This window comes from Pleurodeles waltl, chromosome 9 (genome assembly GCF_031143425.1).
Source record: "Pleurodeles waltl isolate 20211129_DDA chromosome 9, aPleWal1.hap1.20221129, whole genome shotgun sequence".
Taxonomy (NCBI): domain Eukaryota; kingdom Metazoa; phylum Chordata; class Amphibia; order Caudata; family Salamandridae; genus Pleurodeles; species Pleurodeles waltl.
In genome coordinates, this window is record NC_090448.1 from 1012062442 (window position 1) to 1012088534 (window position 26093).

The 26093-nt window shown below is 43.4% G+C and overlaps 1 protein-coding gene across 1 annotated transcript in view; it reads left to right on the forward strand.

The window, feature by feature from the left end:
* Nucleotides 1-26093, forward strand: part of PNN (pinin, desmosome associated protein) — an 86327-nt gene that overhangs the window by 44033 nt on the left and 16201 nt on the right. Inside the window, exons 7-8 of the mRNA XM_069208614.1 lie at nt 13812-13967; nt 14060-14198. Of these exons, the coding sequence (XP_069064715.1) occupies nt 13812-13967; nt 14060-14198 (295 nt within the window). The remainder of the gene's footprint in view (nt 1-13811; nt 13968-14059; nt 14199-26093) is intronic.

A 26093-nucleotide genomic window follows, 5' to 3' on the forward strand; every position in this document is an offset into this window, starting at 1 on the left:
ATTCTGGGCTTCGTATGTCCCCCAACCACCCTCCCTTCACAAGCAGATTGTGTTCTTGGTAGTTCCTGGCTGGTGAGGTAGACTGATGGGCCTGAAATAAATATAATAATTTTCGTAAGACATTAATTTTCAAGGCTGCTACCTTCCATAGCTGTGCATTAAGTAGCTGTTTTCAACATAGTATGTTTCGTATCATGTCTGCTAGTAAGGTTCCATCACTGTAGCAGATACGGAGGATATTGAGGGCATCCCTGTTTTGCTTTTCTTCCAAGGGTTAAGGTTCCGCCCTTCTTTCATGAATCGCAATACTGGCCTGATGTGAAGAAGGACCAGTCCACTCAAACACATGTTTTTTTATATATTTTTATTTTTTATTTGTTTACTTATTTTTTTTTTCTCACTCATTTATAAAATGGTCATAGATAGCCCTCTTATGTGATTATTTTTTATTTTATTTTTTTCCTTTCCTTTTTGTAGGTGTCCTGTGGTTATTGTCCAATGTTGGTCTACTCTTCATGAACCCTGGCTGTTCCAGTAGGGCATACATATCGCAAAATGATTAGCTGGAATTTTTGTAAATATTTTAATGTCTGTATTCTATAATGCAAAATGGTTTATACATGCAGCAGGATTTGACTGGTTTGCCCAATTTTACTGGTGCTATACCTTTGTCTTTCATTGTCTGGGTGATTGTCTCCATATCCAGAAATGAATTGTATTCCTTGACAACCTATGGAACCTGGATTTTTCATATATATATATATATATATATATATATATATATATATATATATATATATATATATATATCAATCAGCACACCAGACGCAAGGACTAGAATCAAGTATAGTGATTTGTTGTTTATTTTGGAATATGGTTGAAGTCGTAGCAGTATATTTATTTTTAAGTGTTGTTTTCCATTTTTATTTTTTCACCTTTTTTTTTTTTTTTTTTTTTTTTTTTTAGGTTAAGCGTATGACCTCTTCTGTACTTCTAAGTATACTTCTGAGGGCTTCCAGCTATTTCATTTGTTAGTTTGTGTCATTTAAAAATCCATGCTTGCTAGTGGTCAGTCATGCCTTTTTGTCCCTCCTCCTAGGGACCAACTAGTGTATATTTACACTTTGTCCTGTTTATCTGTTGTGTAGGGGGCTTCTCTTTTTACTTTGTTTCCTGTTCCGGTCCAAGGAAGCTTCTCTTTGCATTTGCAGAGCATTCTTCCTCTGAGCTTAGCTGTTAACAAGGCTATAAATCCGGCTGTTATCTTGGTCACATTTGGTCTTTGTGGGCCCTCTGCACCCTCTCTCAGCTGCCTGGCTCCCGCCCTTCTTTGGCTTGGATTTTCTTTACCAAGTGTGCCTGCCTATGTGCTGAGAGCAAGTGCAGAGGATTGCTTGTAATTGCTTATAGCCTAGGCACCCATCTCTACCAGGGCTCCGCAATCCTTCGAGACAGTGCCCTTATTTGCTGCTTACTGGAATCCCACTCACAGCTCCATCAGTGCACCTCAGTTCACACACTCCAACTTCTCAGCTGTGTTAGGAACCCCACACACACTGACTGCCTAGAGCACCTCAGTTCTTGCAGTCCGTACACTCTGCTGCTCCAGTACTGGGACCTCGGGCTCCGCTCCATCAGTGCACCTCAGTTCACAAACTCCAAGCCCCTCAGCCGTGCCAGAACCCCACACATGCCATCTGACAGAGCACCTGAGTTCTTGCAGTCAGTACACTCTTCTGTTCCAGTACTGGGACCTCGGGTGCAGCTTCATCAGTGCACCTCGGTTCACACACTCCAAGCCCTCGTCTGTGCCTCAACAGCGCACAAGCTGTCTGCCAGAGCATCTCTGTTCTTACGGTCCGTACACTCTGCTGTTCCAATTCTAGGATTTCGAGCACAGCTCCATCAGTGCAACTCAGTTCTTCTCCTGCGAGGCCACTTCCTTTCCTTCCATACTAAGACCCCACTCGCATACAGTTCCTTTACAGCAGCTCAATTCTAACATTCAGTCCCACTGCCAGACCAATACTGGACCCAAAACAGCAAAACGCAGCTCAGCCAGTGCACCCTAAGTCTAATATCCAACGCCACTGTTGATGGGAATCACAACAGCTCAGTCAGAATCCATCAATTCCAACATTCAGTGCACATTTCATCTCAGTACTAAGGCCCCCAACCACACCCTTCAGGCATCCTCGCATCAGAGGCAGTGTCTCTCCCATTAATGGCCCCTCTCATAGCTTCACCAGGGGGCTAACACTGGGCAACACTGACACGTCCATACTATGTTCCACACATAGCTCTGTTAACATACCTCACTTCTGACCTTGTGTGCCCGTTCCTATTTCAGTACTGCAGCCAAGATACAGCTCTCGGTGCACCTCAACCCTAACCTGCTGCACCCCATAACATGGCACTTTTTCCCATTACTCACCTTCTGCCTTTCTGTTATTTCAGCACTAGGCAAGAACACACCTCAGTCTGTAACCCCAATCCTGATCTGAAGCACACCAATATTGCTGTATTGGGGTTCACTTATAACTCTGCTAATGCACCTCCTGCTGTTCTGCAATGCCCCCTGCTGTTCCAAACGCTTACTTCTGTTTGTCGTGGGGAGCCAATTAAATCTATTCTTCATTCACATCTTTATTTGGGAGGGTCTGTTTCACCTATCTCACCCTGTTCTTGCCATTATTCTGTTTACTCTCAATGTTTTTTTTTTTTTTTTTTTTTTTTTTTCCTCCCCACTTTTCTCTTTCCAGCTCTGAAAAGCGCCACATGTTCAGGTTCGCTCTTTCTTTCAACTATTTATTTCTACTACCACTCCCTTTTTAAAACAAATTCCCTCTTCCTCTTGCTACCTCCTCTTTCAAACTTGCAAAAACGTGGTTATTTCTTTCTTTGTTTCGTTCCTTTTTTCTTCATCAGGCATTCATTCTTTCACTATTTTTTCTTTTCCCTTATTTCTTTCTCTTCTTTATATGCTCTTTCCTTTGCGTTCGTACGCGTCCTTTCACTATCTTTTTAAAAAAAAATTTTTTTTTAAGATCTTTCCTTTCTCTGGTGTTTTTCTTATCTTTATCCGTTAATTCACATTTTACTATAAATCCCTCTTTTTCCTGTCTGTATGTGGAAGCCACAAGTTACTTGTTGGCACCTGAAGTGTTAAAATGGTTTTCCCCATTCTGTGTCTGTGGGAAATGTCAGTACATACATGCACTGGTTCTTTCGCTGTTTGTTTCTCTCACCGTCTTTTTTCTTTTTTTTTTTTCTCTCTAATGTTCATGTTTCTTTCTTTTCACGCTTCTTTCATTTTTTTCCCTTTGTTTCGCTCACTAGCTTTCGTCCTTTTTTCTTTTGTCTCACATGTTTGCTCTATTTCTTCTTAGTTGTTTTCATTTTCCCATTCTTTCTTTCCCCTCTTTTATTTCTTTGCGACCCCTTCTTTCTACCTTTTTGTCCATCTTATTCCTTTTTGCTTGTCTTTTTCAGCCCCATCCGCTTTCACTCCTGAGGTCTAGTTGTCAATGGAGCAACAGGTGCAGTGGCACCGGGGCCCAGAGACCTCTGGACCTCACTCAACTGTAATTACGGCTGTATTTTCCTACTGAAATTTTAGTCAACCATTTTCCTTTCTTACTCCAGGGCCCATAACACCATTACTACGCCACTTGTCTTCTTCATCTTTACTCCCGGCTCCCTCTTTCCTTTCACCCTCCGATCCGTCCCAGATTATATGGTGTTTTGAGCATTACACTCTAATGCCAAAAGTTTATTTCTGATAAAGGTTTATATGATAATTGTATATGTTTTAAGATAGAGGAAGGAGGTAAATGGAAGTGCTTTATTTAAACGCTGGGGCCACTGGAATTATGTGGCAGGAAAAGACCTAATTATGAGGAAGGGTTGACCAATTTATGTGGCAAGTAAAGTCCAGTTATTAATTTACAATGCCAATAGCTGTAACTCAAGAAAATGCGACACCTATTGCATTGAAAATGCTTGTTTTGATTTAGTAAGGCAGATCTTTCGAATTATAGTTAAGTGCCTGTCAAGCAAAAAGAGAAAGATGAGTGCAAAAGGGCTATTACAGCTGAATTGTATGATCATGAGTTGGTATAATTGAAATACCAGCTAATATTGCTCAATTATAGGTTGTTTCAATTAACAAAAGGACATGTTGAGTATGTGTTGGTAAAGGCCACAAAAGCTGAATTGCTTAATCATGAGGTGGTGTAATTGAAATGAAATATGAGCTACTATAGCTGCTGTTTCAATTGATAAATTGATTGTGTATTATTGAATTGTTGTAATAGAAAAATGAGTGTTTGTGATATAGTTTTACACTGGATAGGTTATTGTCAATCTAGGTATTGGAAGTGTTTTTTTTTTTTTTTCTTTCTCATTTCGATCGTAGTTCTTTAAAATGAGTTGTATGATGAACTACAAATCACATAATCAAGACCTGTTACGGTCGAAACACATTGTTTCTTTGATTTAGTAATTACGATTTTTCATCGCCTCCGAACATGGATTGCTGGTGATGAGTGCTTTGGAATGAAATATGTCTCCACAGTTTTATTAATTGGGCGCTGCTTGTTCGCCTTCCTCGACTTGTTTTCCATAAAGTAGTTATCTTCTTGGCCTTTCTTGGATGTCCTTCCAATTCCAGGATTATGTCCTCAAAGAATGTTTCATATCTGGATGAATCTTCTGAGCCCCTGTATATAGGCTTTAAAATTAATGAAAAAGGACCCCTTTTTATCCTTTTCTGAATTGCTTTGCCCTTTTAAGTCAGGAACATTGGTGATTTGCTTTTATTAGTTCTTAGGTGTCAAGCTAATACCTTATCTTTTCATTGACCACAATTTGGGTTTCTCTGATATGTCCGTTAGGAGAAGGTTGAGTAGCCATCTCAGGATATCAACTTCCCTCACTGATTTAAAGTATTGCTTTTTTTGGGTTGTTTACTGCTCTTTCAAGCTCTAATTTACGCTTTTGTTTCAACTGGGCCCAGTTGCATTTTGGAGCCCTCTTATTCCCCTAACCACTGCTTCAAAAGTGTCCCACCTGACCTTTCACTGCAAATTATGACAGAATACGATAGTCTTGAGATTGAGGATTGTGTAACTACTAGATTACCTCAACCATATAGATGTGTGAATAATCCTAGGTGTATTGTGGGTTCTTTTTCTTGTTCATTTACTTTTTTTGTTTGCAAATGGTCCACAGGGGAGGAAATGGATTGGGGAGTCAAGGTGGATGTTTAACTGTGAAGCTGTCGCGGGGCCATGGAAGTACTGCCAAAATTTGCACCCTATGGCTGTTAACATGTTTAAAAATAATAACAGTGCTATTAAGCATTGGCAGAGCCAATAGCATTCACCTATGCAAGATCTATTGCGTTGTAAGTGTTTTTAGAAAGGAAACAAGAGTAATGTGAAAGGCCACCAATAGTAAGTGTTGGTTTACTAATAGGTGGGCTTTAAGCCTGTTTTTAAGGTTTTTGTGCAGGTGGTTAAAAGCAGTAGGTACTGGCACACATTTATTAGCACTGGGACTACATTTCTCATAACACGGTGCGATGTGTAAAATGTCACACACAGCTTAAAGTCACATTTGACATGAGGTCACCTATTAACTGTGTCCAGAGAGCGCAATCCCGAAAGAGGATTGTCTTCGCAGTGTGGTATGTGATGGCATATAGAGGGCATCTAAACATTACGCCCCTACTAACAGCCCCTGCACCCTCCTATTGTCTGCTTTGTGGGCCCACAAGAGGATTGCAATGAAGTAAGTCACCCAAAATCTGCGCCCAGCGCTCCTGCTTCAATGCTATATATTTAACCACCACATCAAATCAGTTTGTCACTTCCTATTTTACTTTCAAACGGCCATCAAACCTGCTCGTGGTATGGCAGAGAACTAAAAATTACTAACAAAGCTTTCGTCTGGTTCTCTGAAGAATCCAAACACTCCGCCATGATGCCTCTTAAGTGTTCATTCTTTGGTGGAAAGGCAGGACTAGCACATGCCACACCTCTGTCAGGTGAAGGTGTTTAGTGAGCAAAGCACTCGCTTTTCTGTTCATAACTAGGCTGTCAGATATTTGGAACTTGGAAATAGCCAATGAAGCAGTCATTTGCATCTGCACCGATCAGCCACTAAATGGGAATATTGAGCTGCATTTGCTTTGGAATAAATCACAACCTCTACGCATTTCTGGCTACTGTTGACCGCGCATCTCATGTTACCTGGGCTCAGCTGCGAGCAAGTCGATGTCGATAAACTAGTTTTTATCTTGAGTCCTCTCTGGTCGCCACCAATCTCTGCTGGTTTCAAGCCTTGAAAACAGATGTAACACATTTTCTTCCTTTCAATCTGTACGACACAGAAATGGAATACTCCGTGGAATCGTTTCAACAGGGTCCATCGTTCTATACCCATGAGCATCTGGCAGTGCTGATTGGACTACTTTTTGTACAATGCCAAGACTGATTTGCAAATCATCTGTACCCTTTGGTAAAGCCAATGGAAGAGCACCAGGGTGAAGAGAAGAAGTCCTACCAATGCATTCGCATGGAGTGTGTGAAGCCAACTTAATAATAATTATTATTATTATTATTATTATTATTATTTAAAAAGTACCTTCAGGGTGTGTAAGCAGCAGATGGACACTGGCCACTAGCTAGTGGCCAGTGCCCAGAAGCTGTACTTGGTTCTAGAGCCAAGCAGGTAAGGACGGCTAAGTGAAAGCAGAAGTGCAAGCGACAATGTGCAGAACTACATGCTGGCCAATGAGAAGCATGCAAGTTAGCGTGATGGAGTAAACCCAGTGGTAAGTTCGTGTAAGGAAGGGGCGGGTCCTAAGCCCCTTTTAAGTGTGTTTTTTTTTTTTCTTCTTTCATTTACAAATGACTTTGCAAGCGCACTGTACAGGCGAAACCTAAAAAGTCTTGCACTGTTGCCAAGGGTATCTGTAAGGAAATGCCTCCTTGGCATGGTTACCCCCTGACTTTTTGCCTTTGCTGATGCTATGTTTTGAATTGAAAGTGTGCTGAGGCCTGCTAACCAGGCCCCAGCACCAGTGTTCTTTCCCTAACCTGTACTTTTGATTCCACAATTGGCACACCCTGGCACCCAGATAAGTCCCTTGTAACTGGTACCTCTGGTACCAAGGGCTCTGATGCCAGGGAAGGTCTCTAAGGGCTGCAGCATGTATTATGCCACCCTAGAGACCCCTCACCCAGCACAGACACACTGCTTACCAGCTTGTGTGTGCTAGTGAGAACAAAATGAGTAAGTCGACATGGCACTCCCCTCAGGGTGCCATGCCAGCCTCTCACTGCCTATGCAGTATAGGTAAGACACCCCTCTAGCAGGCCTTACAACCCTAAGGCAGGGTGCACTATACCATGGGTGAGGGGTACCAGTGCATGAGCACTGTGCCCCTACAGTGTCTAAGCAAAACCTTAGACATTGTAAGTGCAGGGTAGCCATAAGAGTATATGGTCTGGGAGTCTGTTTTACACGAACTCCACAGCACCATAATGGCTACACTGAAAACTGGGAAGTTTGGTATCAAACTTCTCAGCACAATAAATGCACACTGATGCCAGTGTACATTTTATTGTAAAATACACCACAGAGGGCACCTTAGAGGTGCCCCCTGAAACTTAACCGACTATCTGTGTAGGCTGACTGGTTCCAGCAGCCTGCCACACTAGAGACATGTTGCTGGCCCCATGGGGAGAGTGCCTTTGTCACTCTGAGGCCAGTAACAAAGCCTGCACTGGGTGGAGATGCTAACACCTCCCCCAGGCAGGAGCTGTAACACCTGGCGGTGAGCCTCAAAGGCTCACCCCTTTGTCACAGCACCGCAGGGCACTCCAGCTAGTGGAGTTGCCCACCCCCTCTGGCCCCGGTCCCCACTTTTGGCGGCAAGGCCGGAGAAAATAATGAGAATAACAAGGAGGAGTCACTGACCAGTCAGGACAGCCCCTAAGGTGTCCTGAGCTGAGGTGACTCTAACTTTTAGAAATCCTCCATCTTGCAGATGGAGGATTCCCCCAATAGGATTAGGGATGTGACCCCCTCCCCTTGGGAGGAGGCACAAAGAGGGTGTACCCACCCTCAGGGCTAGTAGCCATTGGCTACTAACCCCCCCAGACCTAAACACGCCCTTAAATTTAGTATTTAAGGGCTTCCCTGAACCTAAAGATTTAGATTCCTGCAACAACAAGAAGGACTGCCTAGCTGAAAACCCCTGCAGAGGAAGACCAGAAGACAACAACTGCCTTGGCTCCAGAAACTCACCGGCCTGTCTCCTGCCTTCCAAAGAACTCTGCTCCAGCGACGCCTCCCAAAGGGACCAGCTACCTCTGAATCCTCTGAGGACTGCCCTGCTTCGACGACGACAAGAAACTCCCGAGGACAGCGGACCTGCTCCAAAAAGACTGCAACTTTATCCAAAGGAGCCGCTTTAAAGAACCCTGCAATCTCCCGCAAGAAGCGTGAGACTTGCAACACTGCACCCGGCGACCCCGACTCGGCTGGTGGAGAACCAACACCTCAGGGAGGACCCCCGGACTACTCTACGACTGTGAGTACCAAAACCTGTCCCCCCTGAGCCCCCACAGCGCCGCCTGCAGAGGGAATCCCGAGGCTTCCCCTGACCGCGACTCTCTGAAACCTAAGTCCCGACGCCTGGAAAAGACCCTGGACCTGAAGGACCGGACTTTCACTGCAGAAGTGACCCCCAGGAGTCCCTCTCCCTTGCCCAAGTGGAGGTTTCCCCGAGGAAGCCCCCCCTTGCCTGCCTGCAGCGCTGAAGAGATCCCTTGATCTCTCATTGACTTCCGTTGCGAACCCGACGCTTGTTCTAACACTGCACCCGGCCGCCCCCGCGCCGCTGAGGGTGAAATTTCTGTGTGGGCTTGTGTCCCTCCCGGTGCCCTACAAAACCCCCCTGGTCTGCCCCCGAAGACGCGGGTACTTACCTGCTGGCAGACTTGAACCGGGGCACCCCCTTCTCTCCATTGAAGCCTATGCGTTTTGGGCACCACTTTGAACTCTGCACCTGACCGGCCCTGAGCTGCTGGTGTGGTAACTTTGGGGTTGCTCTGAACCCCCAACGGTGGGCTACCTTGGACCAAGAACTGAACCCTGTAAGTGTCTTACTTACCTGGTAAAACTAACAAAAACTTACCTCCCCCAGGAACTGTGAAAATTGCACTAAGTGTCCACTTTTAAAATAGCTATTTGTGAATAACTTGAAAAGTATACATGCAATTGAAATGATTCAAAGTTCCTAATGTACTTACCTGCAATACCTTTCAAACAAGATGCTACATGTTAAATTTGAACCTGTGGTTCTTAAAATAAACTAAGAAAAGATATTTTTCTATACAAAACCTATTGGCTGGATTTGTCTCTGAGTGTGTGCACCTCATTTATTGTCTAGGTGTATGTACAACAAATGCTTAACACTACTCCTTGGATAAGCCTACTGCTCGACCACACTACCACAAAATAGAGCATTAGTATTATCTCTTTTTACCACTATTTTACCTCTAAGGGGAACCCTTGGACTCTGTGCATGCTATTCCTTACTTTGAAATAGCCCATACAGAGCCAACTTCCTACAGTATCTCACTGTTAGAGCAAAATATTTTTCAGTGTGTTATTTCAGATCCTGTATGTGTAGTCTGTCCTTAAATATGTTATTGTCAAAACCTGTAGTCAAGGAAATTTGTGTCTCAAAGATACTTGCAGTGTGTTTTTATCCATGTATCAAAAAATAAAATGTCTCACCAATCTGACATCGTTTGTAGTCTAGTAGTGTTCTGTAATGGCTCTGATTCTAATGGAGACCATATTTGCACTGCACCCCCTTTGAAGAATTCACCAAACGTGCTGCAATTCAAAGGCCAGAGTCTGCCATCGCCAGTATCGTAATTGCTATCCATCTGTTCATGGTTCGGTTTCATGACAGTGACTGATGCATCCAGCCCCCTAGGGTAGTGTAGTGCTTTTATATATTTCTCCAGCTTCGTATAAGCCTAAGACTGTACCTACTTCATACAATTAGTCGCCTAGTCATTCAGCTCTCTGAAGACGTTAACCGTCACCCTCCTACTGGACTATTTCTTTACGGGGGGGGGAAATCTTTGGAGCACTTTAATCAGTGGTTTTGCGTCTCGAATGCGGAAGCTCATCTCAGAGTTCCATTTTACTTTGATGGCTGGCATCCAAACTACCTTCCCTTAGAAGAATCATCTGTCTCAAGTCTATCATCTGTGACTACCATCACTGGGGAAAACCTATGATAAACCTTAACAATAAGCAAAAGATGTATGTGCCCTAGTACACAAAAACAATAATAAGGGAATGTTTTTTTTTTTTTTGCATGAGCTAGACAGACCTTTCTCGTTCTATTATTTTTCCCCAATGGGCTTGATCCCAAAAGTGATGATGATGAACCATATCTCAACAAAAATGGCTTTGCTAATAGTTTCCAGATCTCCTTTTTTTTTTTTTTTTTTTTTTTTTTCATCTGAGCAACTACAAAGTGCAACTTGGACTTCTTACGTAGGGCACAATTCAAAATTTGGCATCAGAACTTAGAATCTTCCAAGTTGGTGACATGGCTCCTGAATTCATCCACTGTAGGTTTCCCCTTTAAATTTTACAAGAAAATTAATTCAAAGTGAAAGTATACATTTCTCTTCCAAAAACATTCTCCTGACTGGTATCATGGCCTACAGAAGGGCCTCCGTAACGTCTTTATTTAGCATCTTTGTGAGTAAGGCGCTTCAAAAAAAACTTAAAGGATTTTTCATCTCATCAGAAAATATGGTTCTCCTTTGAAACTAAACGTTGTTTTGGTTAAGCTTACGGTTCTGAAGTTAAACCCTCTGCAAAACATCTTCCCTGAAAAGTTGTTTTTGTAGTTGCCCACAATGTGTGCTTACTGGGATGCTGAGCGAGAGAGGGGACAGCTAGCCCTATGAACCCTATTCATTATGCTCTAGTTGGATGCTATCTATAGACTCCCTTTCCTGCAGTCATCAGATTTCCATATAAATCTATTTATTTTACTTCCTACGTTATTTCCAAACCTTTTATCTCTAGCTAAAATGTCTCTTCACTCCATCAATATTTTAAAGACCTCTCCTGTATTTCCTGAGCAAGACAAAAGAGTTGTAAATGTAAACATTTATGGCTCCTATTTACTATGGGATGGTGATCCACAAGCAGTTTACTGGATTGTATCCTTGGTTGTCACTTGCTGCCAAAATATAACCAGTTTCTGTCGAACGTCTAGCTCACCCAACAAGTTTAAAAGCAGCTGCAGCATCACTTATCTGGAACTTTCATATTACTGAAGTATAGCAGCTACAATGAATCAACCCACACTTTGGTAAGACGCTACAGCCTTGATCCTAAATACAGATCATATACCCATGTAGGCCAAGGTCCTCTGAAAGGTTTTGGGCGAATTTACATTTTCTAATAACAATCTTTCTCTTGACCAGTCTTCTGATTTTTGTTTCGTTCTAGATTATATGTTGGATATGCTTACAAGCTTGCTTTTCTGTTATATGTTCATGAACCTCTTTGAGTAGCCAATGATGCTTTGTTACAGACATACAGGGAGTGCAGAATTATTAGGCAAGTTGTATTTTTGAGGATTCATTTTATTATTGAACAACAACCATGTTCTCAATGAACCCAAAAAACTCATTAATATCAAAGCTGAATATTTTTGGAAGTAGTTTTTAGTTTGTTTTTAGTTTTAGCTATGTTAGGGGGATATCTGTGTGTGCAGGTGACTATTACTGTGCATAATTATTAGGCAACTTAACAAAAAAAATATATATACCCATTTCAATTATTTATTATTACCAGTGAAACCAATATAACATCTCAACATTCACAAATATACATTTCTGACATTCAAAAACAAATCAGTGACCAATATAGCCACCTTTCTTTGCAAGGACACTCAAAAGCCTGCCATCCATGGATTCTGTCAGTGTTTTGATCTGTTCACCATCAACATTGCGTGCAGCAGCAACCACAGCCTCACAGACACTGTTCAGAGAGGTGTACTGTTTTCCCTCCTTGTAAATCTCACATTTGATGATGGACCACAGGTTCTCAATGGGGTTCAGATCAGGTGAACAAGGAGGCCATGTCATTAGATTTCCTTCTTTTATACCCTTTCTTGCCAGCCACGCTGTGGAGTACTTGGACGCGTGTGATGGAGCATTGTCCTGCATGAAAATCATGTTTTTCTTGAAGGATGCAGACTTCTTCCTGTACCACTGCTTGAAGAAGGTGTCTTCCAGGAACTGGCAGTAGGACTGGGAGTTGAGCTTGACTCCATCCTCAACCCGAAAAGGCCCCACAAGCTCATCTTTGATGATACCAGCCCAAACCAGTACTCCACCTCCACCTTGCTGGCGTCTGAGTCGGACTGGAGCTCTCTGCCCTTTACCAATCCAGCCACGGGCCCATCCATCTGGCCCATCAAGACTCTCATTTCATCAGTCCATAAAACCTTATAAAAATCAGTCTTGAGATATTTCTTGGCCCAGTCTTGACGTTTCAGCTTGTGTGTCTTGTTCAGTGGTGGTCGTCTTTCAGCCTTTCTTACCTTGGCCATGTCTCTGAGTATTGCACACCTTGTGCTTTTGGGCACTCCAGTGATGTTGCAGCTCTGAAATATGGCCAAACTGGTGGCAAGTGGCATCGTGGCAGCTGCACGCTTGACTTTTCTCAGTTCATGGGCAGTTATTTTGCGCCTTGGTTTTTCCACACGCTTCTTGCGACCCTGTTGACTATTTTGAATGAAACGCTTGATTGTTCGATGATCACGCTTCAGAAGCTTTGCAATTTTAAGAGTGCTGCATCCCTCTGCAAGATATCTCACTATTTTTGACTTTTCTGAGCCTGACAAGTCCTTCTTTTGACCCATTTTGCCAAAGGAAAGGAAGTTGCCTAATAATTATGCACACCTGATTTAGGGTGTTGATGTCATTAGACCACACCCCTTCTCATTACAGAGATGCACATCACCTAATATGCTTAATTGGTAGTAGGCTTTTGAGCCTATACAGCTTGGAGTAAGACAACATGCATAAAGAGGATGATGTGGTCAAAATACTCATTTGCCTAATAATTCTGCACTCCCTGTAGAAGGAAACAGTGCCGGTTTGTTATTCTAGTTCTCTGTCAGGGGAATAACTGAATTTAATGAACAATCCTCTGTCCTTGCAGGAAACGAGGAAAGTGTCCTTGATGACACGCCCTTTGATTAAATTCCCTGTGCCTAGTTTGAGCTTCAAAGTGTACGGCTTCTCAAGTGGCAAAGTATTTACTTCTTCAGTTGCAGAGTCATCTTGAGGACTGAAGGGTGCAATGTAGTGTTTGTTTTGTGCTCAGTCCTGCTATATATTCCCTGTGTTTCTTTTTACCCCTTCATTTTTTCACTTAAAGCATTAGGAAATATTACATGGTACTGCCAGAGCAGTGTCACATTAAGTTTAATTGTCTGGCTGGCTTTATAAACAAATAAAATGTGCTTATAGGTAAGCTTGTTTAAAAATAAAAAAAATAAATAAAAAAAAATCTTTGTGTTCCTCGAATATGCACACATAGCTGGAGCTATTCAGTGCTCATTAATTCATTGAGCATAAGCATGTTGGGGATATAGGGTTAAAAGTAAGTAACCTTTCCTTACGTACTGCTCTTACAGCTGGTATTTTTTTGATGTGAAAGCAAATAATTTATGTTTTTGCCTTCAGCAACGAAAACGAAAGGAAATAGAGCAAAAGCTTGAAGTACAGGCAGAACAAGAGAAAAAGCAGGTAGAAAATGAAAGACGAGAACTGTTTGAGGAGAGGCGTGCTAAACAGACAGAACTGCGTCTCTTGGAACAAAAGGTCGAACTTGCACATTTGGTGAGTTTGTGTGGGCAGTTAATATGGCATCTGTTGGTATTGGACTGGTATTTTGTTAATGAATATGCTAATTGTTCTTTGTTTTTCTATAGCAAGAAGAATGGAATGAACACAACTCTAAAATAATTAAATATATAAGGACCAAGACAAAACCTCATCTATTTTATAAACCGGGCAGAATGTATCCAGCTACTCAAAAGCTACTTGATGAATCGCAGAGAAGAATGAAAGGTAGTTTGCTTGCTAACAGCAGCACATTGGACTATTGTTTGTTTTCTCCACATTTTCAAATGCTTTATTGTATACTAGCACCCATCTCTAAAAACCCTGCCCTTCTGATAGACTGTCAAGCACTTTTTTCCCTTTATTTTTTGTGTTTTTTTTATTTATTTAAAAAAAAAAACTTTTTTGGGTTATTTGAAAGGTTACTAAGGTAAAGGCATTTTCAGATATGAAGTTTTATATTATGAGCCTAAAAACTTGCACTTTTTGCCTAAAGATTTATTTTTATTTGAACCATAAGGCCAAATTCCTTTTTGGTTGTATAGACCACACCATAGTCTCGATGTTTGAGAATCTTTATTTGAATAGCTCCAAGGTTTCTCAAGTCTTCTAATTTATTTAAGTTGGAGGCTCTTCCTCGTCAGTGAGGTGACAAAGATCATTATTGCTTGCAGTGTAACCATTCCTTTCTGTTCCAGGGGGATCCTTATCAAAGTCATAATCACCAAATAGTCCTGCTGATGTGCGGAGACCCTGGAGCACTTTTTATTTAATATATATGTAGAAAGAACGTAGTACATACTGTGTGTGTGTGTGTGTGTGTATGTATTTATGTGTGTGTGTGTGTGTGTGTATATATATATATATATATATATATATATATATCTATCTATCTATCTCCATAACTGCAGCATAAGAAAGGGTAAACAAGCAATTGGCATAGCCAATGGGTCTCGCTTTTGGGACCTTATGAGTATTTAGCCATGCAGCACATTATCCTGGGTGCTACAACCTCTACTGTTACTTCACATGCTAATGGTGAACGGCCACACACATCCAAGGATGCGTTTACGTGCTATTTAATGAAAATGATAGTTTCTTCAACATTCAAAAATGTCTACTTGTTTAAATATAGATACTTTGACACTTGTAAACACATTATAGCACTGCATTGAGAAGTACTTATTAGAGTTTTATTTTGTGTAACTGGTAGTCTGAACTTATATATCTGGAAATGCTTTCATACGCAATAATGGAAAAAAAGTTTGAGACATAACATAGGTATGTTAAACTAAAACATATTAAATTCCTAAAACCCTGAAGCATTAAAAAATACATAATTCACATTGATTATGCTCCAAACAAATTAGCAAATATAACTCATCCAAAATCAACTTTAAATGCACAAAAAAGCCTTCTTTCGATGGTTGTGTGACAGGCACTTGCCTCACTGCAATTACTCAATGAATATTGTATACACTACGGGTACAGTGTCCAACATAGGTCCAGAAGCTCAATCCATAATACATTATTCTAGACAATGACTATGTAAAAGAGCCACCTTTATCTCTCAGGGACCTCCCTGTAATTTGGCGAGGTCACAGCCCTGTGAGCCCACGGTGGACACGACTGTCGCAGAAGATAGCTGCGTACTGTGCATGTCCCTTCACCCTTAAGGTGCACATCTGCAGTGTTGTCAGCGTAGGGCTCAAAAGCAAAACTGTCACATTGGCTTCTATTGTACCAATGAGGCTGCTAGATTTGGGTGGCAGCATCACCTGAATGTTGGGGAATCGAGTCCAATCCCACACCATGTGACAACTGTCGGCCTAATCTGTTTCCGGCCAGCTAGCAGCGTCTTATCTCTGCCCAAGAACAGGGATGATTTGTGGCAACCGGGCGCATGACATGAGTTCTCAGGGAAATCGTGGTGGATCAGATCTCATCCTTTTCTCTTACATTTGTCTCACACATGCAAAAACAAACAGAAGCAAATTGGTGACAAGAAAAGTCCCACCATAGAGTCACTCTGTACGAAATATGTGATTCCTACCTGCGCTACTAATGTTCCATGTTGGAGTACAGCAGGATAAGCCCTAATCCGCCCTTCAGGATCCCCCCTCCCCCCCCAAGGAGACATCAGCCCGATTACCTGAGTATTCCAATAGTGGGGAAGCTTAGTGTCTATAGAGACACCATCCCCATATAGGCCAGGGTACGAGTTATCTCAGCGAGCAGCTGTAGCAAAGTCAGACAGCATGAGTTGTGGTTTTCTGGCTGGAACCTCTGCATAGGACAGAGAGATGTTTTCCAGTGGGCAGTAGATGCTCAAGATAAAGATTTAATGAAATTTAGAGCAATAAAAACCGCACTGGACAAATGTGCCATAAAATATTTACGTTGCTAAAAATGGGTCACCTAAGTCTCTGGAGTTTGAAATTAAACAGACCAGAAAAAAGGCTTTTACTAACTCACACTGGAAATGAAGTGACCGAATTTGCATATATGCCTTTCATTATTCATCTTTGCATTCCAGTCATTTGACTACAAATCCTACCAGGACACCTTTTAGAATTCAGATCCATATAGGTTTCCATTGGAAAAACACAGGCCATTGTGCATGAACGCTAAGGAACTATGAGCACGTTAGGGCCCAGCATGGAATGAATTCAGGGCAGTTCCTGCTATGACAGCCCTCTCCCCCTGAACACATCCAGGCCTGAAACGTTAGATCAAGTTTGCCACTTTGTAAAATTGCTGGGAAGGCTAGCCAAACCCAAAGCCAGCAACATAGACCCCACACACACAGCCCATATGTGACGCCCTTTCCAACCACCACAAAATCCTGGACATCCACAACAGCTTCATACCACACACACACACACCCCTCACTCACCCAACTCAACCCCCACTCATGACCCCCCCCCCCCCCCCGCCCCACCACACTCACCACCTGGGCCCCCACCACACACGAAGAAACCAAAAAAAACATGCACTCCATCCACTCCGGATCCCTCTCCGACCCCTGTCCACATCGCGTCTACAACAAAGCCAGCCCAACCATCGCCCCCATGCTCCGTGACATAATCCACTTCTCTTTCGACTCCGCCACCTACCCAGTCCCCTGGAAGCACGCGGAAATCACAGCTCTCCTAAAAAAAAAAAAAAAAACAAAGCCGACCCGGAGATCCTCTCCAACTATTGCCCCCATCTCCCTCCTCCATTTCCCCGCCAAGGTTGACGAGAAACTAGTCAATGCCCGCCTATCCCACTTCCTCGAAGAAAACAACACTGTTGACCCCTCACAATCCGGGTTCCGCAAGAACCACAGCACGGAAACCGCCCTCATCACATGCACTGACGGCATCAGGACCAAAGTCGACAAAGGCGAGATCGTCGCACTCATCCTCCTAGACCTCTCCGCAGCCTTTGACACTGTCTGCCACCACACACTCTGCACACGCCTCCACAACATAGGAATTCGCCACAAAGCCTTAGACTGTCTCACCTCCTTCCTTGCCGACCAGACCCAGAGAGTCCGCCTTCCACCTTTCCACTCCACCGCTACCAAGATCATCTGCAAAGTCCCCCAAGGATCCTCCCTCAGCCCCACACTCTTCAACATTTACATGATCCCCCTAGCCAACATATTCCGACCACACGGAATCACTATCCTCTCCTACGCAGATGACCCCCAACTCATCCTCTCCCTCACCCGCAACCCCACCACCGCCAAAACTAACCTACACGCTGCTCTCCTCGACACAGTCAACTGGATGACAACTAACCACCTCAAGCTTAACTCCAACAAAACCGAGATCATCCTCTTCGGCACCAACAAAACCATATGGGATGACTCCTTGTGGCCCACCGCCCTAGGCCCCGCACCCACCCCCGCAAACCACGCATGCAACCTCTGCATCATCCTGGACCCCTCCGTCTCCATGACACAACAAATCAATGCACTAACCTCCTGCTTCCACACACTCCGCACTCTTTAAAAAAAAAAAATAATAATAATAATAATAATAAATCCTTCAAATGGATTCCCTCAGAGACCAGGAAGACAGTCACCCATGCACTCATCAGCAGCAGACTTGACTACGGTAACGCCCTCTACGCCGGCACCACACTCAAGCTCAAACGCAAACTCCAGAGAACACAGCCGCACGCCTCGTCCTTGGCCTCCCCCGCCACAAACGAATCTCACCACACCTCAAATCTCTTCACTGACTAAAGGCTGTTTAGGAAATGGGTTTGTAGCTAAACAGTCAGCTGCCACTTGATCTGATTGGCATAAGGCATTGCTGACATTTTTTTGATGAATCGGTATGTTGATACTAAGTGGACAAGCATATAAAGCTCACACTTCAATGTAAAATAATAGCAGGGAAAGCTCATTTTTCTGGAAATTAACACCTTTAATATGAAAGGCCTTCTGTATTTACAAAATCAAAATCGGGTTCGGACGTGTTCCTTTTCGCTCCGTGTTCAGGTCGGAAAGTTAGTCAGAATCTCGGAAAAAGTTGTCGGTTTTGTTTCGTTCGGTATAGGGTTAATTAGAACAAATCGACACCGAATCTTGAAGAGCTCCGGTAGCCCTTCGGGGTAATTTCGATCCCCCGTCGGGGCCTGGTCGGCCCGACCGCGTGCGACTTCAACACTGATGGAATGGACCCCGTTCCGATTCTGTCCTAAATGCCATAATAAATATCCTTATACGGATCAACATTTGGTATGTAACTTGTGCCTGTCCCCCGAGCACAAGGAGGATACGTGCGAAGCCTGACGCGTGTTTCGGTCGAGTAAAACGCCCAGAGACCGAAGAGCCAGGAGATTGCAGATGGCGTCCACGCCGACAGGACAACAACGGTTCGAGGAGGAAGAAGAAGAAACTTTCTCCATCCACGAGTCAGATTCCGAAGAACTCGACGCCGAAGAAACGTCAACCGTGAGTAAGACGTCGAAACAAAAAGCTCACGAAAAGACTGACAAAGCCCAGGGGACGCTACCGCCAACAGGCCATGGCTTAACCCGAAAAGTAGCTGACCGTCCATCGGCACCGAAAAAGGGCGGGCTGGTGCCGAAGTCATCCGACTCGGTCGAGATACAGGCACGCAGCACTCTCGGGCCCGAGAGAGTGGCGCAGAAAACATTCGGCACCGAGACAGCGGCACCGAGATGGGTCGGCACCAAGAGGGCACGATGCAGAAAAGAAAAAAGATTTTGTCGGAGCCGAAAAAATCAGTAGAAAAGGTTTCGGTGCCGAAACATCCGGCATCCGAACCGAGAATCAGTTCCTACTCAGAGGAACAAGGACTGTCCTCTCAAATGAAAAAACACAGATTTGAAGAGGAATTACAAACAATAGAGCCAGATCACACGCAAAAGCGGCTCTTTATTCAAAAAGATACTGGGAGGATCAGCACTCTTCCCCCAATCAAAATTAAAAGGAAACTTGCCTTCCAACAAGGAGACAAGCAACCACAAGCAAAGGTGGTAAAGAAAGTAACTCCACCACCTTCTCCACCACCATCAACTCATGCATCACTGTCGCAAACTCCACCATTAACACACTCGCCAGCTCATACCACAATGAGCCAGGATGATCCAGATGCATGGGACCTCTACGACGCCCCAGTATCGGACAATAGCCCAGAGTCGTACCCAACTAAACCGTCACCACCTGAGGACAGTACATCATATGCACAGGTGGTCGCTAGGGCAGCAGAATTCCACAATGTATCACTACATTCGGAGCCTATTGAGGATGACTTCCTCTTTAACACCCTGTCCTCCACCCATAGCCATTATCAAAGCCTTCCCATGCTCCCAGGAATGCTAAGGCACTCGAAACAAATATTTCAAGAGCCAGTTAAAGGCAGAGCTATAACTCCAAGGGTGGAGAAAAAATATAAGGCACCACCCACAGACCCTATATTTATTACAACACAACTGACACCGGACTCAGTTGTTGTGGGGGCAGCTCGTAAGAGAGCCAACTCGCATAAATCAGGCGACGCACTACCTCCGGACAAGGAGAGCCGCAAATTTGATGCAGCGGGAAAAAGGGTTGCAGCACAAGCAGCAAATCAGTGGCGTATCGCCAACTCGCAAGCACTCTTGGCGAGATACGACAGGGCTCATTGGGATGAAATGCAACATCTCACCGAACACCTACCCAAAGAGCTCCAAAAAAGAGCGCAACAGGTGGTGGAAGAGGGACAAAGTATCTCTAACAATCAGATACGGTCTTCCATGGATGCAGCGGATACAGCTGCACAGACAAACACTGCAGTCACAATAAGGAGGCACGCATGGCTGCGCACATCTGGGTTCAAACCTGAAATACAACAGGCTGTGCTCAATATGTCGTTTAATGAACAGCAATTGTTTGGGCCGGAGGTGGACACTGCCATTGAAAAACTAAAAAAGGACACCGATACAGCCAAAGCCATGGGCGCACTGTACTCCCCGCAGAGCAGAGGCACATTTCGGAAAACACCTTTTTAGGGGAGGGTTTCGAGGTCAACCCACAGAAACCAACACCTCACAAACAAGACCACCTACCTACCAGGGACAATATCAAAGGGGAGGTTTTCGGGGACAATACAGAGGAGGCCAATTCCCAAGAAATCGGGGAACATTTCAAGGACCCAAAACCCCTCAAAATAAACAGTGACTCACAAGTCACACAACACCAGTGGGGGGGGAGACTAAGCCAGTTCTACAAATCTTGGGAGGCAATAACAACAGACACTTGGGTCTTAGCAATTATCCAACCTGGTTATTGCATAGAATTTCTCCAATTCCCTCCAAACGTCCCACCGAAAACACACAAAAAAAAGGACAAAACTCTGAGACCAATACTAGATCTCAGAACACTAAATACCTACATAAAATCAGACCACTTTCACATGGTCACATTACAAGATGTAATCCCACTGCTCAAACAGCAAGACTACATGACAACATTAGACCTAAAAGATGCGTATTTCCATATACCGATACATCCTTCACACAGGAAATACCTAAGGTTCGTATTCAAAGGAATACATTACCAATTCAAAGTGTTGCCATTCGGAATAACAACGGCGCCAAGAGTCTTTACAAAATGCCTAGCAGTAGTAGCTGCACATATCAGAAGGCAGCAAATACACGTGTTCCCTTCCTTAGACGACTGGTTAATCAAGACCAACACGCTAACAAAGTGTTCATATCACACCAAGTATGTCATACAGATCCTTCACAAGCTGGGTTTCTCCATCAACTACGCAAAGTCACACCTTTTGCCGTGCCAAACACAGCAATACTTAGGAGCAACAATCAACACAACAGAAGGGATAGCCACTCCAAGTCCACAAAGGGTTCAAACATTTCACAAGGTAATACAGGCCATGTATCCAACACAAAAGATACAAGCAAAAATGGTATTAAAACTCCTCGGCATGATGTCTTCATGCATAGCCATTGTCCCAAACGCAAGGTTACACATGCGGCCCTTACAACAGTGCCTAGCATCACAATGGTCACGTGCACAGGGTCAACTTCTAGATCTTGTGTTGATAGACCGCCAAACATACATCTTGCTTCTATGGTGGAACAGTACAAATTTAAACAAAGGGCGGCCTTTCCAAGACCCAGTGCCACAATACGTCATAACAACAGATGCTTCCATGACAGGGTGGGGTGCACACCTCAATCAACACAGCATCCAAGGACAATGGGACATACATCAAAGGCAGTTTCACATAAATCACCTAGAACTGTTAGCAGTATTTCTAGCGCTGAAAGCATTTCAGCCCATGATAACCCACAAATACATTCTTGTCAAAACAGACAACATGACCACAATGTATTATTTAAACAAACAGGGGGACACACACTCGACACAGTTGTGTCTCCTAACCCCAAAAATATGGAATTGGGCGATTCACAACCACATTCGCCTAATAGCACAATTTATTCCAGGGATCCAAAACCAGCTGGCAGACAATCTCTCTCGGGATCACCAACAAATCCACGAATGGGAAATTCACCCCCAAATACTGAACACTTACTTTCAAATTTGGGGAACACCCCAAATAGACCTATTTGCAACAAAAGAAAACTCAAAATGCCAAAACTTCGCATCCAGGTACCCACACCACCAATCCCAAGGCAATGCTCTATGGATGAATTGGTCAGGGATATTTGCGTACGCTTTTCCCCCTCTCCCTCTCCTTCCATATCTAGTAAACAGATTGAGTCAAAACAAACTCAAACTCATACTAATAGCACCAACATGGGCAAGACAACCTTGGTACACAACACTACTAGACCTATCAGTAGTACCTCATGTCAAGCTACCCAACAGACCAGATCTGTTAACACAACACAAACAACAGATCAGGCATCCAAACCCTGCAACGCTGAATCTAGCAATTTGGCTCCTGAAATCCTAGAATTCAGACACTTAGACCTCACATAGGAATGTATGGAGGTCATAAAACAAGCTAGAAGACCTTCCACTAGACACTGCTATGCAAATAAATGGAAAAGATTTGTTTGTTACTGCCATAACAATCAAATTCAACCATTACACGCATCTACAAAAGATGTAGTGGGATATTTACTACATTTGCAAAAATCAAATCTAGCTTTTTCTTCAATAAAGATACATCTCACCGCAATATCTGCTTACCTGCAGATTACTCACTCAACTTCACTATTCAGAATACCAGTCATTAACGCCTTTATGGAAGGCCTAAAGAGAATTATACCACCAAGGACACCACCTGTTCCTTCATGGAACCTCAACATTGTCTTAACAAGACTCATGGGTCCACCTTTCGAGCCCATGCATTCTTGTGAAATGCAATACTTAACGTGGAAAGTTGCATTTCTCATTGCCATCACATCTCTAAGAAGAGTGAGTGAGATTCAGGCATTTACCATACAAGAACCATTTATTCAAATACATAAAAATAAAATAGTTCTAAGAACAAATCCAAAATTCTTACCAAAGGTTGTCTCACCGTTCCACTTAAATCAAACAGTAGAATTACCAGTGTTCTTCCCACAGCCAGATTCCATAGCTGAAAGAGCACTACATACATTAGACATCAAAAGAGCACTAATGTACTACATTGACAGAACAAAACTAATTAGAAAGACAAAACTATTTATTGCCTTTCAAAAACCTCATACAGGAAATCCTATTTCAAAACAAGGCATTGCTAGATGGATAGTTAGGTGCATTCAAACCTGCTATCTTAAAGCAAAGAGAGAGCTGCCTATTACACCAAAGGCACACTCAACCAGAAAGAAAGGTGCTACTATGGCCTTTCTAGGAAATATTCCAATGAACGAAATATGTAAGGCAGCAACATGGTCTACGCCTCATACATTTACTAAGCACTTCTGTGTAGATGTGTTATCTGCACAACAAGCCACAGTAGGTCAAGCTGTACTAAGAACTTTATTTCAAACTACTTCAACTCCTACAGGCTGAACCACCGCTTTTGGGGAGATAACTGCTTACTAGTCTATGCACAGCATGTGTATCTGCAGCTACACATGCCACCGAACGGAAAATGTCACTTACCCAGTGTACATCTGTTCGTGGCATTAGTCGCTGCAGATTCACATGCGCCCACCCGCCTCCCCGGGATCCTGTAGCCGTTTAGAAGTAGATCTTCAACATTTGTACATTTGTAAATATATTACTTTAACCTTCATTTTGTACATACATATTCATTCCATTGCATGGGCACTATTACTAGCATACACAACTCCTACCTCACCCTCTGCGGGGAAAACAATCTAAGATGGAGTCGACGCCCATGCGCAATGGAACCGAAGTGGGAGGAGTCCCTCGGTCTCGTGACTCAAAGACTTCTTTGAAGAAAAACAACTTGTAACACTCCGAGCCCAACACCAGACGGCAGACTATGCACAGCATGTGAATCTGCAGCGACTAATGCCACGAACAGATGTACACTGGGTAAGTGACATTTTCCATATATATATATATATATATATATATATAATCTCTCTCGCTCTCTGTTTCCCCCCCGCCCCCAAATTTCTAACTCAGAGGGCCACATTCCATTGACCATACATCTGTGAAAGCACAGAATCGCACCTTTAGCCCCTTACTAATCCAGCTGCTCTGTGCACGAAAACAGTGTTAAATGCATTACGGCTTATCAACATTCGCAGGCTAAACAGAATTGTCTGTAGTTCCCAAAAAGGGAAGGACAGGCAAATGACGACAAACTTGTCGGATGCTGCATGAGCCCTAAAAGTGAATAAACAGAGTCATCATTGCTCTCCACCTCTGATACTGGAAAACTAATGCTTTTATTACCCGAGTAACGACAACCTTAAATATGTCTAAGGCAGTAGGTCCAGAGGTGTAGTACTAAGACATTGCTTTCATGATCTCATCAGCTCGGTGGTTACAGTGGCCGATTCTGGGCCACAAATGCATCTGCCATACACGCACAGCTTGTGTATTAATTTTTAGGGGTCTGCAGAGGAACAAAAGAAGTTTGAAAACTTATTCAGCACTTTTAAAGAGCCTAGCACCCACATGCTCAATCACACTTGCTGTTATAACCTCTCAGAGCCCCCTTGATTTGGTGCTGCTGCTACACCACTCCCTCTGTGTACACTACACGTGATGGATACTCTGTGATTTGTGCCTTTACTTTCGCATGCATCCAACGTCGAGTGCCCCTGGATCAGCCGTGATCTTAGTCTAGTCTGTGTCTCCAGTTTTTTGGGCCCCAAGGTGCCAGATGACATCCACAGCTCAATGTTGTTGAGTTCAATAGAAACAGGCTGTAAAACTGCCCCACCTTGCCCTTTTATTTCAAGGGCTTGGCCCTTTACCTCACTGCTGATGCTAGGGAGCTACTGCCGGTGACTATTACAAAAAGCACAATATAGGCAATGAAGGAAGACTGTATGAGACCACAGGGCAGACGAAAGGTTATTGAATGCGCGCCGGCACACTAAGTGTGACAAGATGCGGCACAATGGGCCAAATCATGCACACCGCGCATGCGCACTAAGGAACATGTATGAATGCTGCTAAAGAGTTGGTTGGCAACATTCGCCCGGATATGGACATGAATAAGTAGGGTGCGGGAGGAATAGAAACCGGCATGGGCTGGTTGGTAGAGTGAGGTTAAGAAACAGACATGAGATTTAGTCCTAACACAGCATGAACTACTGTTTCTGATTTTTTTTTTTTTTTTTTTTTTAAATGAAAGCAGCTGTGCACGCACACTTCAATGAAAAATAGTTGCAAGGGAAGCTCATTTTTCAGAAATGCCCACTTTTATATTACGAAAGTCCAATGGAGAGCGAGTTGAAGCTGAGAGAGCTAAAACCAGGGATTTAAAAGCTGCAGTATGAATACTGCCAACAAGGTAGCTGGCAACAATCCCCCTCAGATCGACATAAATGAGCAGGCTGGGGTCCGGAGGGGTGGGGGGGGGGGGGGGAGTTAAAATCATCACGGGCTGGATGGTCAGGAGGTGTTAAACGGACATGAGTGAGATTGAGAGCAAACCACGAGCACCAGTTTGAAAAAATAATGAAATAGTTCCCCTAAGAACAGATCAACACAACAAAGCGTAAAGATATTTTACTCATTCCCTTCTCTTTGAAATGGACGGAGAGGCAAAGAGGCAGGACTGACCAGTAGCAAGCAAGCATTTTTGAAGGACACTGAAACAAACAAATGAGAAGCAGGGGAACGGCTTTAATCCCACAGAGATGTATGCTAAAGTTTAGACAAAGTTGTATGCTTCCACTTGGCCTAAAAATAGTCAGATTACATTTACTTTGTCTTCTAAACATAACAAGCATTTGCAATGCAACAGGTCTCAAATTTGCTTGAGTTAGAGCTATTGGCGTTGTAAATTCATAACTGGACTGTTCTTGCCACATAAATTGGTCAACCCTGCCTCCTATCGTCTTTTCCAGCCATAGAATTCCAGTGGCCCTGTATATAACTAAAGCCCTTCCATTCTTCCTCGATCAGCAAAAAAATGAAAATGCTGCCATTTAGCATCCTAATTTTAATCTGCCATGCTAATTCCAATAGAATACCAATTTGACAGGAAGTGG